The sequence below is a fragment of the Myotis lucifugus genome, unplaced genomic scaffold, assembly GCF_000147115.1.
Source record: "Myotis lucifugus unplaced genomic scaffold, Myoluc2.0 scaffold_71, whole genome shotgun sequence".
In the NCBI taxonomy this organism is placed as follows: domain Eukaryota; kingdom Metazoa; phylum Chordata; class Mammalia; order Chiroptera; family Vespertilionidae; genus Myotis; species Myotis lucifugus.
This window is the reverse complement of record NW_005871119.1, coordinates 3,617,572-3,638,539: the sequence shown is the minus strand read 5'-3', so window position 1 is coordinate 3,638,539 and position 20,968 is coordinate 3,617,572. Positions and strand designations below refer to the sequence as shown.

The 20,968-nt window shown below is 33.7% G+C and overlaps 1 protein-coding gene across 1 annotated transcript in view; it reads right to left on the bottom strand.

Moving 5' to 3' along the window:
• PHIP (pleckstrin homology domain interacting protein) overlaps positions 1-20,968 on the bottom strand; it is an 89,195-nt gene that overhangs the window by 50,450 nt on the left and 17,777 nt on the right. The window contains exons 10-15 of the mRNA XM_023755195.1: positions 12,820-12,948; positions 11,427-11,652; positions 5,972-6,109; positions 5,073-5,256; positions 1,946-2,063; positions 740-880 (exon numbers count right to left, since the gene is read on the bottom strand). Of these exons, the coding sequence (XP_023610963.1) occupies positions 740-880; positions 1,946-2,063; positions 5,073-5,256; positions 5,972-6,109; positions 11,427-11,652; positions 12,820-12,948 (936 nt within the window). The remainder of the gene's footprint in view (positions 1-739; positions 881-1,945; positions 2,064-5,072; positions 5,257-5,971; positions 6,110-11,426; positions 11,653-12,819; positions 12,949-20,968) is intronic.

Below are 20,968 nucleotides of genomic sequence, written 5' to 3'. Positions count from 1 at the left end.
CCATGTTTCTCTTTTATTAGATAGGATAGATGGTACCATTTAAAAGCCTTGGCATTAGAGTAAAGGGAACCTGAGTTTAATCCCTGCTCTACTATTTAGTAACTAGAGGCCCAGTGCATGAAATTCATGCACTCTGGGGGTGGGGATAGGGGTAGTGGGCGTCCCTCAGCCCGGCCTGCACCCTCTTGCGGTCCGGGAGTCCTTGGGGCCTGTCGGACATACTTAGCGCTTCTGCGGAGGCGGAAGAGGCTCCCACCATCGATGCTGCGCTTGCCAGCCATGAGCCTGACTTCTGGCTGAGTGGCGCTCTCCCTTTGGTAGCGCACTGACCACTAGGGGGCAGCTCCTGCGTTGAGCATTTGCCCCCTGGTGGTCAGTGCATGTCATAGCAACCAGTCGTTCTGCTGTTCGGTCAATTTGCATATTAACCTTTTATTATATAGGATTAGGTAAATGTGTAATCTAAGCATCTCAGAACCTCAGATTCCTCATAAATGTAAAATGGGAGTAATTCATACAAATTTGTGTTGTGCATCTGAGATTATGCATGTGTGTGCTATGCAGGTCTTCATACATAGCAGGTCTTCAGTAAATGGAAGCTATCACTATTATTATAAGGCCCAGAAATATCATGTTTGAGCTACATCTATAAATTTATTAATAAATGTGAAGAATGAAAGTCATATTTTTTCAAAAAAGTAAAAATGAAAACAAATTTATGCATGTAATGAGATCTTACATCTGAAGAGCTAGTGCCATTTTCTATCTCTTCCGAAGGTCTAGGAATCTCTTCCAATGCAGATCTGGTACAATAACTATGTTGATTTGCCTGCTGCTTTTTGGATTCTCCAAGATCCAGGAAATGCTCATGGGCATGATTCTGGGGAAAAAGTAAATTAAATTTATTTACAGAATACTTAAAGAGCTAACTTTTTACTTTAAAAGTTATATTTCTTAATTATAAAAAATCCATACATATTTATATTACATAAACTAGATTAGACTACCTGTTCAAATATTTTATTATATCAAGTAAAATCACAGATTTGTGTATGTTGAAATTCACTTGCTAACTGATGTTATAAAAACCTTGCTTTTGATTAACTAATACGGATTTAAGGATTCATAATAAACCAAGCCTAACATTGAATTCTCCCATACCAACACAAAACAAAACCTATAAAACAGATATGAGAAAGAGGACCACTGACTGTGAGGCATATTAATAAAGGCAAACTAGAAACCAAAAAGGTGATCACAAAACTACCATGTCACTATGAGACTTGAATATCAGGTGGCTAGCTCTCTTTCTTCTGAATACAGAATGTGGGAAAAGTTCTGCGTCAGATGAAAAGACAACATTCCAAAAAAAAGTCCAACATGGTGACAGATATAAAACTCAATAAATATAAGAATTTAAACCTGCCCTGGTCGGTGTTGTGCAGTGGTTAGAGCGTTGGCCTGCACACTGAAGAATCGCTTGCTCGATTCTTAGTCAAAAGCGCGTACCTGCCCCGTCTCCAGAGCAATGTGGCGGCTCTGCCCCATCATGGCACCGGAGGAAAGTGTGGAAGCCTCTAGCCTTCTGCACTGTGCGCCTTCCCCTGGTAGGTGGGCCGCGGGACGCTCTGAGTGCGAGCAGTGGGTGGCGAATGACTGGTGATTGGGGCACTATGGGCTCTCACCCCTGCCCTCCCCAGATCGGGGTGGTCCCACCTAATATGCTAATGGTCTGGTCGTTATGCATTACAGTGTCCCGACTATTAGCATATTAGCTCTTTATTAGTATAGATAATACAAAGAGGAAATCAAGAAATAACTATAATAATTTTACTTCATTAAGCATCTTATTTTAAAAGTTGACATTTTTTATTACAAAAGGGTCTTAAAAAGGTTACTAAATTTATAAAGAAAATATTACACATCAAAAGTAATTACTATTTACCTTGGAGACAGTGGGTGTTTTATTCTCTTTTGGAGCAGTTAAGTGTTTTCTTTTCTCTTCTGATCTGTAAGTCTTTATTTCTTCTTCTCCCTTTGCAGTTCTCCATTCTTCTTGCCTACTGAAAGAAAATTAAAAGCCACATGTTAATCTTGAATTTTTACAACTAATTTCTCACCTAAAGAGGTATTGGGTGTCAGAGAAGAAATGCTACTCTTAATGTTTTCCTTTCAGATAGAGGCATATGATAAATATTTCTGAGTTTATATTCATAGATTATGTGCTCTGGACATTTGGCATTAGGTGACTGAAACATGGTAAAGATAGACTGACTACTTGAACTTGATACTACTGGTTCTGCTATGTTTGTTGGCAAATCAAGTATTAGGTTCTGGGAACATGATTATATTCCTAAGGTAACTGCTCTATAGAGTTAGAAATTGGATTTATGTTGGAAATATTACATCAGTATAGGGCTTATGCTGTGATAATCTTTTGTGGCAAATAAATAGCTAAAATCCTAAAATAAAAATAAATTGAAAAGGCACAACAGAACCTTCAGGCTGAACTAACATAACCCAAATCCCTGAAAGAAGTACATTCTTTCCAGTGAAAGGCAAGTCAGCCTTCATCTACTGAAAAACTTCAACTCTATCCAGAATTCAGCTGAAATTGTACAACAGAAAATGTTGAGTAACATTAATTGTGAATTACAATGTCATGAAACCTGAACTCACAAGGACAAAAATCAAAATTTTGATTTTTACTTTAATTCTTTACAATTTTCAAGTTTTAGAACTATAATTTTTCCTGGAGATTTCACAGCTGCGAGTTAACATTCAAATTTGGAAAAGCTCTATAAAGTTAATTTTGTTTTTACTAGAGTACATTAATATTCAAAACTCCCAAGTTTTACTTGTACTTGCATATATAGGTCTAGAATGTGATTACTTGTACCACATGTGTAGGTTTATGTATCCATCACCACAGAGATCACTTCTTGTGCCCTTCTAATTATCATATCTATCTTTATCTCCTCTTCCTCAGCCCTTTTTCCCCCCCAATGTCTAGCCATCACTAGTATGTTCTCTATGTCTTTTTCTTATAGCAAAGTAGTATTCCATGCAGTGGATATACCACAGTTTGTTTAAACACACACCAATTGAAGAACATACCTGGGTTGTTTCTAGGTTTTGGCTATTACAAATAAAGCTGCTATATATCATCAATGTTCATGTTTTTGTGTGAACATAAGTTTTAATTCCTTTGGTATACATCCCCAAAAGGATAATCACTGGTATATGCATATTTAGGTTTTTAAGAAGGGGAGAAGTGAACTAATTCCTGGAAGAAAAAACCAGCTTAGCAATGTATATATTCTGCTCTGCATTTTAAAATAAGTAAATCAGCTGCTTCTCCATGGGGAGAAATACTGAGAAGCTCAATGTTACCTGTTATTGGAGTTCAATATTAGAAAGCGCACTTTAATGCCAAGTAAAAGCTACATTGTTCATACAAGATAAGCCACAGCTGTATCAATTATAAAAAGTAATATTCTGATTTCCTGTTTTATTCTTTTTTTTATTTTCAATTACCTTACCAGCCCTCCAACCCTAATAATAGAATTAAAAAGTGGATAGGAATCCAACTAAAAATAAAGTGAAAGTTAATTTTTATTAAAGACATTTAGGTATATTTTCCATCAGATAAAGTTATTGTTCAAATGTATACTTTAGGTGTACATTTAATCCTACCCTAACACAAATTTGAAGTATTGTCCAATAAAAAAGCATTTCCTATATGAACATTCACATTCAAAAGTATTTATTTTAATCATAGATGCTCTTCAACTTAAGATAAGGTTACGTCCTGATTCACTCATTATAAGTTGAAAATATTGGAAATCAAATATGCATTTAATACACCTAAACTAACCAACATCACAGCTTAACCCAGTCTACCTTAAACATGCTCAGAACATAATACCCTAAAAAAACACTGGCAACATAGAGTATAGGATGTTTACTGTCATGATCGCCTATCTGACAGGGAGCTGCAACTCACTGCCACTACCCAACCAGCATCATGAGCAAGTATCATACCACATATCGCCAGTCCAAGAAAAGATCAAAATTCAATATTTGAAGTATGGTTTCTACTGAATGAAAATCATTTTCACACCATCGTAAAGTCAAAAAGTTCATTAGAGACTGTCTGTAAATAACTATTATCTTTTGAATTTTTTAAGAAATACAAAATCTTGCCCTAGCTGGTTTGGCTCAGTGGATAGAGCGTCGATCTATGGACTGAAGGGTCCTGGGTTCGATTCCAGTCAAGGGCACATGCTGGGGTTGCGGGCTTGATCCCCAGCAAGGGGAGTGTAGGAGGCAGCCGATCAATGATTCTCTCTCGTCATTGATGTTTCTATCTCTACCTCTCCCTTCCTCTCTGAAATCAGTAAGAAAAAAAAAGAAAAAAATAGAAAATCCTAAAATCAAATTCACATTTTGATCTTCACATTTTTTTATTATAGTGTAGTATTAAGAGTATGTAGTGCGCTGGGTTCAGATGGACCACATTCATGAATTACTAAAGAATCAAAAAGAACTGGTTTTAAAGTTCCCTTATAGCATGAGCCTCAAGAAAAAGATTATATCAAATCAATATTTTTAAATTTATACATGTATAATATATTCAAATACAAAAAAGAATCATTTTAATATATAAACATATTTATATATTACCAATAAGTAATTTTCATTATGCCTGTGAATGATATGAAAAATGAATAAAATCCATTGAAAATTTAATTATAACAAATTTCTGGAGTGTTTTAAGCTACAATTAAATAATACAGGTTAAGATTTAAATATGCTAGTCAATAAATTTCGTATTTAGTTAATCCAAATTTATTATTTCCCCCATTCACCCTAACACATCTTTCCTTCATATCCCTTTACATGACTCATTCTAGAAAAAAACATGTATTACATTTTTTACGATTAGTTTAAAAGACTAGCTCTTCAGATAAATTTAAAATAAATTACAGTGCTTAAAAGGTACTTTTAAGACTATAATTAAAAATAAACACAAACAACTGGGGTACATAAGAATCCACAACTCCACTTACCTGGCTACACCGGCTGAAAGCTCAGGTACTACCACCCTTCGACTCCAAGCTACAAGATCTCGCTCTGTGGCTATTTCACTTCTTGGTGCATTGCTGTGCATTTGCCGTACTCCTTCAATCTGTCCACTCCGCCTTAGCCCAACATTTGGAGGTGAATGAACTTCTGAGGTAGAGCTTACAGAACCTTAGTAAAAAAATATAGTATGTTATATTTAGAGACACTTCTCCATTAACTTATAATAGAAAAAAAAAAACACCCTACACTAACTTCCACATGAAACTTCATATTGTGGCAAATAATAAATTACCAAATCAGGAACTTAACCACAGGCAAAAGTTTAATGAAAATAAAACATAGTTATTCAGTTGATTAGATATGTTAATAAACATATCTAACAGTCGTAAGAATTGACTATTAAGGCCCGAAGATGTAAAATAATTACTTTTTAAAAATGCTCACCATGTATTTTGGGGATAATGATATAAAAAGCAGAAACTGACAAACCCAAGGACATTTATGGTTCATAAATTTGCTTTAACTTTTCTCTTAAAGTTTAATCATATACAACAAAGTGATTAGTTGTTTGAGAATGTGGCTCTGAATACATTTCATAAATTACTGAATACATTTATTTTTATTTTTAAAGTTTTTCTAAGTTCTACATGATTATTATGGGGTATTTGGAAGAATATACATACAAAAAATTCTATCTACTGTTTAAAACCTTACATTAGGAACATTTTCTTAGGTCATTAAATATTTTTCAAAAACATTATCATTTTGGCACCTAGTACTTCATTTTATAGATGTACAATAATTTGTTTAATCTCATCTCTACTGTTAAAAATGTAGACTATTTTGGGTTTTTAATATTTCACTTAAGAGCATCACATCTTACCTCTACTTAAACGGCTGGTATTACTGACACCTGCTTCACCAGAACGCCTCAGGTCTTGCTCCTGTTGTAGTCTTTGAATCATGCTGTCCAGTGGGCTGATCTCCTGATTCACTTGCTGACTTAAAACTTGGTTCAGTCCTATGTAATAAGACACAAAATGCTAAGAATACTTTAGTCAACTATTCAAACCATTTCACTCACTTACCTCACTTTGACTCTAGAAGTAAACGTAAATTTTGCTTGAGAAGACCTAAAATGATCAACAGTAAATGATGGGAGTAAATGGAAACATGTCCCCATCAATCTTAATCTATTGAAAATTGAAATGATGAGGATATCTGAGTGTTTATCATGATTAAGGCACTCATATAATCATCACAATAACTCAATTAGGTATGTATGATTAACTCTAATTTGCAAGTGAGAAAACCAAAATAAATAAAGTCATATACTTCATCTTAGAGATCATAGTTGTGTGTGTTTTTTTAAAGGCAAATCTGATTACCTACTTTCTTAAAAAAAAAAAATCTTTACAGCTTAATTATTCAACAAATTCTTGAGTGTCTATTATGTGCTAGAGACTATGCCAAAGAACTGAGGATCCAGTGGTGAATAAGAAACATCAAGGTCCCTGACCTTCAGGAAGCTGACAATCCAATGGGGAAATTGAACAATAAACTCATACATAGATACAGATTGTAAAAAATGTTTAAATAAAGATGATTAGAAAGAGAAAATAGGGAAGGGAGATGATACTATGGTGAGTCACAAAAGTCAAAGAAGCCCTCCTTGAGAAGGCAGCATTTGACCTAACACTTAAAGAAGAATTAGTAATCCTTGTGGGGAGGTAGAATAAGAACACTCCAGATAGAAGGCTAAGAGTCGATGGAAAGACTCTGAGGTAGGAGGGAACTTAATGTGTTTTAACCCACTCTACTTTTCCAGCATCAACTCTCACCTGTACCATATGCAACTACTTGACTCTTACTCTTATGGGATAAACATCTTCATTCTTTGACCATAATACTTTCACTTCAAGTATACGCGTGATTATCACTATCTTATCCTTTAAGCACCAACTAAAATGGTATCTCTATGACATTTCATCTGTGAAATCTTCCCAAACTATCCCTGAAAAAATTAGCTGTATTCTCTTTCATTTAATCAAACAATATGTACATTTATATCTCAAGTGTTCAGCTCAATACAGAAAGGAAGCCCAAAAGCATGGGTTCCTCAAAAGCCTGGATTGACTTATTTATTTTAATATTCTAATTCTAAATCTAGCACAAAGCTAGATATACAAATATGTTCAATCCTGCTCAATGAATAAAAAATGTTTAAGTGTCATGAGATATAGGAAAGCACTGACATGAGACTTGAAAAGGGAGCAATTAATATGAGGTGTGAAGGTATAGAAGAGAATATTTGATGAGATCAAACTTTTAACATGGGTTAGGAAAAGAAGACACAAAAGGTATCTTACAGTAAAGAAGTATTAATGCCTGGCTGGTGTGACTCAGTGGTTGAGCACTGACCTATGAACCAGAAGGTCACAGTTCGATTCCCAGTCAAGGCACATACTCAGGTTGCAGGCTCTATCCCCAACAGCGGGGCATGCAGGAGGCAACCAATCAACCAATCAATTATTTTCTCTCATCAATGATGTTTTCACTTCTTTCTCCCTTCCTCTCTGAAATGAATTTTATATATATATAAATACATATTTATATATATATATACACATATATATATATATATACACATATTTATTTATATATATATTTACATATATATATATTTTAAAGTATAGTAATGAAGATATAAAGAAAGGGATACATGTATTACGCTTATAATGTTATAAAATAAGAGAAAACTAAAAATCAATGGGATAAAATAATTTGTCCAAGGTCACAAAGATAGAAAGTGGTAAAAGAAGAAAGAGGTAAATGTTAAAATGCCTATGGATGCTTCTTTCCTGGTACGTTGCTAGCAAAACATCTCATGTATAAATAACCATGAGTAATTTTACATAGCTCAAGTTTACAATTGAAGAAACACATTTAAAGTGTACTGTTCAGTGTAAATATAACAAAGTGCATTAGAGTCAATTTATTATTATAATAGCCTCCATCTATTTTTACCTAGCACGATGGATATTTTTCAAAAATAAATATTATTATAGATCTAGATTTGCAAATAGAAATTTAGTTAGAAATAATGCCGAGTTAAAAAAAAAAAAAAGTATTACTGCCTGTCTCACATGGCTCAGTGGTTGAGCATCAACCTATGAACCAGGAGGTCATGGTTCAATTCCCAGGCAGGGCACATGCCTGGGTATCCCCAGTGGAAGGTGTGCAGGAGGCAGCCAATCAGTGATTCTCACTCATCAATGATGTTAGTATCTCTCTCTCTCATTCTCTTCCTCTTCCTCTCTAAAATTATATAAAAATAAAATTTAAAAATATATAAAAAATAAAAAATTATTTTGTTCTGTTTTTGTATTCTTTAACTCTTAATGAAAGAAATAATGTTTAACCTGAATTCTATGACCTAGAACACTTAAAAATTCTGTGACTCACTTTGAAGCCACAATTATTGCTATGGGTTCTCTTGTGGCCCTCTACTGATAACCAGTGTCTATTTCATTTTCAAAATCAAGTCTACTTTTTACTGCAAGGTCAGCTTAGTATGGAAGAAACAACTGACTGGAAGTCAAGCTGAGTTTGAGTCCCTATAATTCCATATACTTTAACTTGGACAAGAGAGAATCTTGTTTTCATTTTCTAAACTTTTAGGATTGAGATACCATAGATATAAGGATTAAATGAAAGCCCTTTATATAAAGTTAAATGAAGAAAAAAGTAATCACACTAATTAGTAGCACTAAAATTTTAATAAGTGAATCATTTCCACATTTCCTTATGCCTAAAATCCCAGCCATGCTGTGTCCCTGTATTGAGACATTTTAATTTCACATACTCCAGATACTCAGGTCTGCTGGATTGTACTACGCTCTACAAGTGGCAGCAGGGACTATTTCATTCATGTTTCTCCACAGCCTTCATCCTGAGTGGGCATGTATAGTTACAAAAGCAGCCTTTCCTATGTAATATGTTCATCTTCATGAAATTTCATGACCAATCCTTTAAGAAAAATAAGTGGGTGCTCTATAATGCAATGAAATAGTTTTTTCTATGCTGCCTATAGAATCTGAATTCATTACTTAAGTTACTTATTATACACTACAGGCCCGGTGCACAAAAATTTGTGCACTCGGGGGGGTCCCTCAGCCCGGCCTATGCCCTCTTGCAGTCTGGGACCCCTCGGAGGATGTCCACCTGCTGGCTTAGGCCCGCTCCCTGGGGTGTCGGGCCAAAGCTGGCAGTCAGACATCCCTCTGGCAGTACGGCAGCCCTCGGGGGATGTCCACTTACCAGCAGGGAGCAGACCTAAGCTGCAGTCAGACATCCTTAGCGCTGCTGAGGAGGCAGGAGAGGCTCCCACCACCACTGCTGTACTGGCAGCCATCAGCCTGGCTTGTGGCTGAGCAGAGCTCCCCCGTGTGAGAGCGCACTGACCACCAGGGGACAGCTTCTGCATTGAGCATCTGCCCTCTGGTGGTCAGTGTGTGTCATAGTGACCAGTCATTCCCAGTGGTTCTGCTGTTAGGGTCAATTTGCATATTACCCTTTTATTATATAGGATAGAGGCCTGGTGCAAGGGTGGGGGCCGGCTGGTTTGCCCTGAAGGGTGTCCCGGATCAGGGTGGGGGTCCCGCTAGGGTGCCTGGCCAGACTGGGTGAGGAGCTGATGGGTGTTTGCAGGCTGGTCACACCTCCTTCAGGGTGGGGGTCCCCACTGGGGTGCCTGGCTAGCCTGGGTGAGGGGCTGATGGCTGTTTGCAGGCTGGTCACACCCCCTCTAGGGTGGGGGTCCCCACTGGGGTGCCTGGCCAGTCTGGGTGAGAGGCTGAGGGCCGTTTTCAGGCTGGCCAAGCCCCCTGGCGATGGAAGCTCCCAGCCTCTCCTTTTTTTCTGTTTATTCTGGGATTTATTTACCTTCTATAATTGAAACTTTCTAGCCTTGAGTGGAGCTCAGAGCTGGCCAGGGCGGGCGGGAAGCTTGGCTTCCTCAATCGCCAGGGGCAACCCAAGCCTCCTGCTTGCTCCAGCTCTGTGGCCACAGCAGGTTGAAAGCAGGTATCTGGGGTTTATTTATCTTCTCTAATTGAAACTTTGTTGTCTTGAGTGGAGCTCACAGCTGGCCACGGCAGGCGGAAAGCTTGGCTTCCTCCATCACTGGGGCAACCAAGCCTCCTGCTCACTCCAGCTCCGTGGCTGCCATCTGCCATCTTGGTTGGGTTAATTTGCTCTGATTGGCTGGTGGGCGTGGCTTAAGGCATAGCAAAGGTACAGTCAATTTGCATGTTTGTCTTTTATTAGTGTAGATTATATCTCATATCTGGCCTTTAAATCTACTTGTCTGTTATGCGAGAGTCAAGAACTTAAAATATCTCACAAACATTTTTCTACTCTAAAATATAACAGAATGATTCATAATATCAAACCTGGCTTTAACCTTCTTTATAGAGTCCATTATTTTCACTTCATAAATTAGTGCTGCTTCTTGTCAAAAGGGTGGAAGAAGGTGTCTATAAGACTTTTAAACTCCAATTTCGTAACTCATTTAATATTCACCTTCATTACATCACTATAATAGCTCTCAACACTTTTCATCCCTATCTTACATATAAACTTCTAAAAGTTGATCACTTTTGCCCTGGCTGGTATATGGCTCAGTTGGTTGGAGCATCATCCCATACCAAAAGGTGGCGGGTTTAATTCTTGGTCAGGGCATATACCCAGGGTTTCCAGTTTAATCCTCAATAAGGGCACGTAGGGGAGGCAACCAATTAATGAATTTCTCTCTCCTCCTCCTCTCTCTCTAAAAAAAATCAAAAAAAAAATCAATTCAATAAATAAAAGTTGATCACTTATTTAAACAATCTTCAATAGGAATAGATTATCTAATCTTAGTCTCTCAAATCACACTATTACCACCCCTTCATAAGATTTATCACAATTTTTAACCATGTATCTCTTTACAACTGTGATTACTGAATACAACAGCTTAGCAGGTGTCAGGGACAGAGGATATTCTCAATTTATGTTGCTGAATGAATAAATAAGTTGACTCATCTCATATCAAATATAGGAACTTAACCTATTAGTCCCCGGAGATTATAAATGGATATAGATCAAATTATTGCTTTAAACCTTCAATGTTCCTTAATTACCTTACAATTCTTAAGCATTATTCAAAAAACTTTAAGGAAGTACAGAAAATCATTTTACTTCTCATATGTTCAAAACAGAGTGTTACCCAATTAACAATTTTATAAAATTTCAGTAGGAAAAGAAAAATTTGGTTGTCTATGAAAATGAACATTTACCTGAGGAAGTTACTCCCATCTGAGGGATGAGCTGCTCCTCCCTGCAATTTTCACGACCAGGAACTAATCTCTGATATCTTGATGGATGAGGGTTACCATCAACATCAACCAAAAAAGGAGGAGGCATAAGATGTGGTGCTTGCTGAGTCTGTTCATCTAACACAAAATTGTTGGCATCTCGAATAAGGGGCCGATAATCACTATGAAAGAACATCTGATCTGCTATCTTTAAAAAGAAAGGATGATAAAAGATTGGAAGAATAAAATTTATCATTATAAATTTCTAATAGAAAGCAAACAGTCCACCATAAATCATATTAAGAGCAATATAAAAGAATATTCTTTTTTTGAATTGTAAATAAATCTTTATATTTTCTACATTGAATTTTATAATCAGAAAAGTAGCTACTTTGAATTTTCTCTGAAACAAGAAAGAGATTGAAAAGATAGCTAATATAATTTCAAATTACATGATGAAGTCAAATCTAGGCATAAATCATTCAGCGGTACTAATACTTTCATAGAGCACCACACCTTATCTTACTTTTTAAATTATTTTTCAGCATTTTTTACAAAGGGTAAACATTCAATGAATTTATTCTTAGAATTAAACTCTTTAATGACATCACTTATACAATTTAAGAAAACCCTTAACTGTACAGTGAATAGGGTTTATATAATGTTAATATAAAAATTTAACATCCAATTTTCAAGAGTTAAGCATTTTCTAAAATTTCTGAAATATAAATTATTAATATGAACTCATGCTTGAGACATCTGTAACATCAACATTTTTATTGGTTAATTTGGAACGTCTAAAACTAAACCATGAGCTATGCAATTTTTATGATAATCTTTTATACCACCCTACTGCAGAAGCAATTTTAGTCACTCATCTTAAAGTCTTAATTATTTAAAAACATTAGCTACCATCAGTATGGCACACATTTGAAAGCCACAAATTTGTACCCCAGATAAAAGCATATTATCCATACAAATAAAATGTTTTACATAATTTCAAAAGTCCTTTTATGGATAATATCGCCCATCCCCAGTTTATATGCTCCAATTTTAAGACTACAATCTAGGTTGTTCTTGAAGGCTAATTAAGTATAAAGTTTTCCTTCTGAAATATAAAGACTCTATTTTTACTTATTTAAGTAACATATAATTTTTATCTGTCTATTATAGAAAAGAAAGATTTAAAAACTGTTGTCCTTACCCTTCTCTCCAAAACATAAATCTCCAGACTATTTAAAATATGGCTCTTCTTTTTGCTAAAATATTCTTCAAATATGTTGAAAGCATAAATGATTCTCGCCCCCTGCCCCAAATACAACCACTAAACATCCAGGGATTAAAAGAAAGAAGATATATAGTCATTATACCCTACCTTGTCATATTTGCTACTGGAGCCAAAGCCAAATATTAAAAGATGTCCATGAGAGTCCGTGCATGCAAAATGCTGTCCATCAGGAGAGCATTTGCAGTCAAATACTGCACCATGTCCTTGGCCTTCAATCTGAAATGTATTTAACCAGTAATCAGAAAATTGCCATTAAAAAAATAAAGAACTGGTGACTATTGTTACTAGAATTTTATGATGATATATAAGTATACATCCTAGTAAAGTAAATAAGTATAACAAACACAGTATAGTAACAAAATTTGTGAATATTCGTGAAAAGTGCCAGATTAAAGCTCTGAAAACCAAATTGTTCTATGTATCCACAGACCAAACACAATTCAGGAAATAAAACACCACCAATCTCCCCCACCCATAGAATTCTGCTTCATGTCTTTAACCCAGACTTAAAACGTAATTGCTCTTTACACGCTTTCAACTTATCTGCATTTAATCAAGTCCTTTCGGCAAAGGCTGACAATGTGTAGTAACTGTAGCTTTCTTTTTCTTGGTAACTCTTGGAAGTAGTAGCCAAAGATGACTGCTCATGAAACACTAATTATTTTTCCTTTTGGTAATAAGTTCCCTTGATGGTCTGACTCATATTTTAAATGGTGAATTTCAAAGGTTAAAGAAAAGGTTTTTTTTACCTGATAATTGTTTTCTGCTTTCCAGTTCCATTAATCCAGAACGAATGGGTTTCTCCCTGCAACCTGTCAATCAAACAGAGGTGGCCAATCACCACTCTGAATTTTTTTGCTCTCAGTGCTTCTTCAGACTATGTTCCAGTTGAAAACTTCTTTAGCAGTGTTCTGAAAGAGGTAAAAATTCTACCCTATCTAAAGCACATCTAGGGACTGAATTTCAGAAAAAAATCAAAATAGGGAGTTGACTCCCTAACAAATAACAACTAAGGATGATTTTAAACAAATGAGATTGGATTTCTGGATTAGCAGAATCGGAACACACACACTTTATCAGGTAAGAAACACCTCCTCTCTGTTCCGGTATCCACTGATCTAGAACAAATTGAATTTTATTAGTATTATTCCGATATCCCAAGAAACGCTTGGAAAAGAGAGAAGTGGTAACTTTCTTTCTTTAGTGTTAAAAATATGGCATAGGGATAATGTTCAGTTCAGCAAATACAGAAGTGAAATTAAAATTTAGAAGAATAGTTGATTTCTTAAGGATACATTTTGGTCAAAAGAGAAAACTTTACTTTAAAAAGAAGGTCTCTCCCTAATACATTTAGATACCACAAATGGAATTGCCTCAAAAACAAAATAAAAGTTTTCCCTTTAGCTTGCTGAAAAGAAGGAATGAGCCCACTGGTGTTTATTAATGCTATTTTGGATAGTAATAATAATGGAAAAGAAGAATAACTTTCCTCAAAACTTAATCATACGAAAGGAAATTAGTGAACTTGAACGTATCTAATGTCTACTACACTTAAAGATTTACCATAAAAGCAAGAAAATGAATCCTATGTGAAACAGGACCATATCTTGGTTATGAAGAAAGTTGGAGGGTAAGACAGCAGAGGAAGGAAACTGATACCAAATCCTTGAAAACTTTTTAAAAATGAGAAAGAATATATTTCCCCAAGTTAACATAAAGGCACTGTTAGCTATATAACTTACTATTTGCCAAAATGGCAAGATTATAAGCAGAAATGTCTGAATTCAAGCCCCAATTTTTTTTCCAAATAAAAAGTTAAACGAACTGTTATAAGTAACCTCATCAGCAAAGTTCACCTCTAAAAAGAATTTTACATAAAACAAGTAAAGATAAAGAGTAGAAATTGCCTTGGCCATGTGTTATTAGATGTTTTATTTATCTTGGTTCATTAATTTTCATAAAAGAGAAAACAAAAAAGCAACTACTTCATAAATATACTCATAATTGTAAGTCTAAATTTACAATTCTAAGAACATAAAAATGAGAAAGAGATTTGAAAGAAATCTGACTCAGCAATGCCAAAGGATAGCCTTCATGTGATGTTTAGGCAATCTTGCTCTATATAGTTTTTTCTTTTTGTGGGGAGGAGGGGTAGTGGTTTGAGAATTAATCCACCTATAACCTTGCTATCTACCAATGTTGCCACATTTATACTTCTAGATCTTTAAAAAATACCTGGGAGACATGGAACATATAAAGCTCAAAAAAAAGCAAAGAAAAAAAAATAGCAATCTTATTGAAGACCACTAAATTTCTGATATATCACATGCCATTGTTAATATGGCAGGATGGTATCAATTTTGTGTGTGCAAGGCATCTACATAACTTCAAAGTGATTTTTATATGGAGAAAATGAAAGTATAATCAATAAAATAAAAAATAGGTAAAATACATTAAAATGTATTTGGATTAATCTTAGTCATTAAAGAAGGCATTGAAAGAATATGCACTACTCATGAACCAATTAGAAAAGGTGCCATGACCTTATTAATTAAAATGCCAAATTTATATTTAGTTATGGTTCCTCAGTTAACCAACACCCATAACTACAAAATGTAGACAAGGCTTTTCAGTTAATACAAAATAAGGAAAATATTTTACTTTTTCTATATACTAAATATACCCTAGCTGTTTTTATTATCTATACTATGATTAAGAAAACAAACAAACAAAGTTAAATATTTCCCGCTGAAAATAATTTTAACTTCTTAAACTGGGGTAAAAGCATTTATAAGAATTCTCAAAGAAAAAAATTTATGCACTATTGAATACATATGTGTAACGAGAAAGCAATGAGGTTTATATTAAAAAACCGAAAGAAAAAATATCCTCTCTACCATATTAAAGTTAAACCTATCACATAAAATTAAATGTACTGCTTAACAAGAGAATAAGTTAATATAAAATGTAATATTGTATATAACTTATGCTAGTACTATTACAGCTTTAGTGAATTTAAAAAACCCAGAATGAATGAGAAATGTTCAAAGTAAATTTTAGATGAATTATTCCTCTAAGAAAATCAAGTATGCTTATGAAATATTATTTGAGACATGTTAATAAACACCACATAATACGTATATACATTAAGTCACAATAAAAGCTGAGAAATCCAAAAGCTAGTATTTAGTAATTAGTGCAAAAATTTCAATAATAGGAGTTAAAATAAAAAATAAAAATATATCCAGCAATTATGATAAATGTTATTTTAATTTTTAAAGCAAAAGATGAAAGAACCAGACGAGTTAAAGTAATGAACACATTTACAAGAAAATTCTCATATTAGCTAAAGAATGCTGAAAATAATTCCAAGAAATAATGATAGAATTGTAATATTTAATGAAGTATATCAGTACCCTTTTCAAGGCAGAATACTATCCATAACTTCTAATATGATTTTTGTGAAGTGGAATGATGAATAATTAATGGAAACAGAGGAATGGGGCCTTAGATCCAAGAGACCTTTCCTCTATTAATAAGCAAATCACCTACTCTCTCTGTGAAATGATGGAGATACTTAAATAATCTTTAGAGTCCTATCCAGATCTAAAATCCTAAATCTGATATTCAGGAAGACTTTTTGGAAGAACTGGGCAATTTTAGAAATAAGGTATGGTAAAAGCACTACAATGAAGACTAAATTATAGGGTCTAAATTATATCAATCATGAGGTACATACAGCAGAATATGAGAAGTATGTATTCCTAAAGGAACACAACACAAATCAGAAAGGTAAAAAATATGAACTCTCTTAAGCAGAATCATTCTGTTATGGAATAATTCCAAGTCTATAATCAATGCCAATTTTTTGGTCTAATTCATATTTTTAAATACATCATTGATTAAAAGGGAGCATCTCATCCAGAAAATAGTACATAATTTAAAATAAGTTATTTAAAATAACCTTATAATTTTATGAGATAGGCATGGAAAGTGTCCTTTCTTATATATGAAGAACCTTAAAAGTTTATCAACCTGAGAGGAAAAAAGGTAATTAAGAATGTACACTAGATACTGAAGATAGTCACCGTCATACTTTGGTGACCTTTTAATTATTAAAATAGTTACAGTGTAAACAAAGAATCTATGTTAAGGGAAGCAATCAACATTCCAATAGTCTACGTGTCATCAAATTACTTTAAAAGATCACTGCTGAATGAATGTTTCCTTTAATATTGAAAATTTTTTATGGTAACATTATTAGATATGAATAAAAGATAGCTTTTTAAAATAATTGGTGCCAAGATAAATTTACATAAAAAGGAAACTGGCTTGATAAAGCAAGTAGATATATAAAAGTGATTTTAAAGAATCAACTCTAATTTTCATTTAGGAAAAAAATATATTACCAAAATAAATAACTCATCTTCAAATTTAACAGCATTTTGTTTACCATATTCTGATTTCTCTGAGGGCAGCAATACTATGAATCAAGTCCTCCTTGAAAACTATTTTCCTCCTTTGGTCCCTCTGACACAGTGTCTAGAGATTGTGATCTCTTCACTACCCTGCTAAATATGACTATTTCTAAAAGTTTAGCTTTAAGCTCTCTACATTGCCTTTTCTATCTCCATGAGGAGGTAAACACTATTCTATTTCTCTTTTATTCTATCTCCAAGTCTGGCTGCCCATTTCCACATAGATAGTCCAAAACTATGTAACAGTAAATGTATAAAAATAAACTACAAAGAATCAGTTTTCCTTCACATCTTTCATATTTCCAATATCAATATTATAAAATCACCTAGCTTAATACTCTCAACTAATTTATTAAATCTATCACTCTCTAGCTCTAACGCTTCTATAAAATGACCAAGTCATATATATAATTTTTTTCTTCCACAAATTTCCTACCTACCCCTGTAATTTTTCATAATAATATCACTAATAAAAGTAATTCTTCCTCCACCTATCCAATTTCATATCTGAAATACTACTATTAGCATTCAAACTATTTTTCTATTAAGTTTCTGGAATATAAATATAATTTACCCAAAATCCCCAAAATGTTAACTATTCTTTATGCTCACGTGATAATATGAGGTCATCACAACACACCTCAACTTCACGTTTTTCATTTTATCAACCATTTTTCAAAATCTATTCCAGACATATTTTTGTGAACTGCTCTATGAATATTCCTTTTGTAAAATTATTTTTACTGATTCAATTCTTATTGTTCAAGGCATACTTTCAATTCCTCCTGCCCAACAAAACCTCTGACCAACCACCTGAAGTGATCTCCCTACATCTTTAGATATAGCAATTATCTTCTCATACGCATGCTAGCATTTGAAACTACTTATTATTAATACTTTTTTTCAGGTATATTTTATCTCAATTCAACTGCACACTGGTTAAAATCAAGTACCATCCCTTATTCTATTTGCTAATCAAAATGTCTTCACCTGTGTGTTTACATTATACAGAACTTAAATACTTTCCCTTATAACTTTCAAATCTTGAATACCTCTGGATATCAACTCATAGACCATACTAAAGAATTACAACATAAACGTAATTCCCCAAATATAGTGTGACAAACTAGAGAGAGACACAGTCATGACAACAAATTTTAAGGTATGTCTTTGATACCAAGATATAGATAAGAAAGAGACAGAATCTAAAGAACTCCAGAAATCTGAAAGACAGCAGCAATAAAGTTTATAATCAGAAGACTGAAAGTAATTCCTTACCCAGAAAGGTTGAAACAAAGACTGGAAGCATCAAAGAATCCTTTAACACACAGAATGCTGATATGACATCTTGTTAGGTGATGATAGGTAATGAGATAGATAGGAAGGAAGAAAGAAAGAAGGAAAAAGAGATAGAGATCTTGAAATCTGGATTCACAAGAGAACACGATATAATATACCTTTTTAAAGCTTTTTGTTCTCCCTTTCCTAGATACATACAGCTACAACTGTCCAAAACTAAAATAGAAATCACACTGAGAACAGGTTAATATCAATAAGCATGTGCAAAAATTCTGAGTGGTGGATTGGCAGCCTTGGCAGCCTCTGCTTGTTTAGAACGTTGCAAGGAGAAATTTATTGTTCTGGATTAGTGGACACTGGAACATTTTTTTAAAAAGAAAGGTTAACAATTATAAAAATAAGAAAAAATTAATTAAATTGTTATTTGGAAATTACTCATAAAACAACAAAAACAAAGCAACAATCAAATTCAGTAAAATTGCTTTCTAACAAAAGACATATTGTACTCTTCAGTTAAAATCAGAACAAGAGGCAACCAGAAAAGAGCTTTGAATAACATGACAGAAACAGACATGAGAGACAGATTCATAGACACAGATAGAACAATAGATATAAAGAGAGCAAGATAAAAGCAAAAGGGCCAGACACATGAGGAAAACTACTAATGTGGAATCTACAAACACCACTCCAAACATCTTTTATTTACTACCTAATAATCAAATGGCCTAGTACTAAGAAATTTAAAAGTCTCTTTTCATATCTTTCAAAATGAATTTAATATTCATTTAGTTAAATTTGTAGTTAAAACTTAGCTGTGCTGTGATAATTTAAGAGAACAAGTGCTAAAAAATCAACTTTTAAGTTTAAAGACATTTATGCTTATATAAACTTCTTAACTTGCCTACCTCTTTCAGGGAATTAAAATATTACAAAAGTCCTCAGCTTCAGTTCAGTGAATTTTTGTATACATTTTCAAGTTATTTCTGGGACTAATTTATCTGCCTCTCAGTAATTAATTGGGAGTTTAGAGCTTTTAAACTAGAGTTCAGAACAACTTTCATCAAAACAAAGCTATATTGATATTAACCTCCTGCCACTACTAAACACAAATATGTGGGCTTATTAACTATACCCAGAGTTAAGAATATTCGTAATATACACTATCTGCCTTCAAAAGAATGTCCAAATATACTCTACTTTTGCCCTAAACACTCAAGTTATATAAGGACTGTTCAGCTAAAAGATGAATAAATTTCCATACTTTAAAAATGAATGTAGATAAGTAAAGTTTAAGGTTGAGAATTCAGGTTTTTAACAATAGAATAAATTTGTCTTATGTTTATAACCTTCTCGATAATATCCTCTTTAGCTTCTTTCTTAGGTTCATTAAAAGAAAAAATAAGGGTTCAACATTTCTACCTTATATATTATGCTTTTCCAATAAGTGCTTTTAAAAGTTCACTTTAAGATTATTTCATTTTTTAAAAGGAGACAAGGGGGAGAGTACAAGGAATATACATTGTCCATTCCATTTCATACCCTATGTCACTTGACATGTACTTCTTATAACAAAACTCAGCATCCATTCTCCAACTGCTTTTATTATTCAGCTCCTCAATTAAAAATAAAGCTAGCAGTAAAAATAATGAAAATTACTCCATCACTTTTATAGAAAATTCCACTAGCAAGTTGAGAATTTACTTATAAGATTTGAAAATGAAATAAATTAGGGAATTATGTAAGCATATAAGGAATTAAATCTTTATCTCAATTCTCAGTCGTAAAAATTGTTTACATATTTGGGTAATGCTAAAATAAAGTATAAGATTTTTAAGTGTTATCATAGCTTGCTGCAGAAAAAAAATAGAATATCTGAATGATGAATATCAGTGCAATATTAAAATATTAATGAATCAATATTTTATATTCATTAAATGCATTAAAAAGTTATTTATTAAAACATAATTACTATATACCAAACATAGGCATTTAAAAATTCAACCTTTCACCTTTAAAAGGCTTTCTGATGATACAGGACTTTTTACTATTTCTAAAATTTCATAAAACAATTTTAATTTCTGTAATAAATAAGTATAGTAAAATGCTTTAATACAAAATAATTATTTATTACATTATTTCATTACCTTTTAAAGGTATAACTTTCAAATAGAAAATTTAATTATCATAAAAAGGGGGAGCCTTGGCCAGTTTTCCCAGTGGTTAGAGTGTCGGCCATAGACGGAAGGGTTTTGAGTTTGATTCCTGGTAAAGGGCAAATATCTCTACCTCTGTTGCAAGCTCAATCCCTGGATTTGGTAATACGCAGTTACAATCGGCCCGAGTTTACACGTTTCCCGCACTCCACCGCAAATCTATATGAACCGAGTTCTCCTCCCCTCGTCCCTATTCTCGCAATTCACGCGAGCCGACTTAACTCGTTTCCCGCACTCCAAGTGATT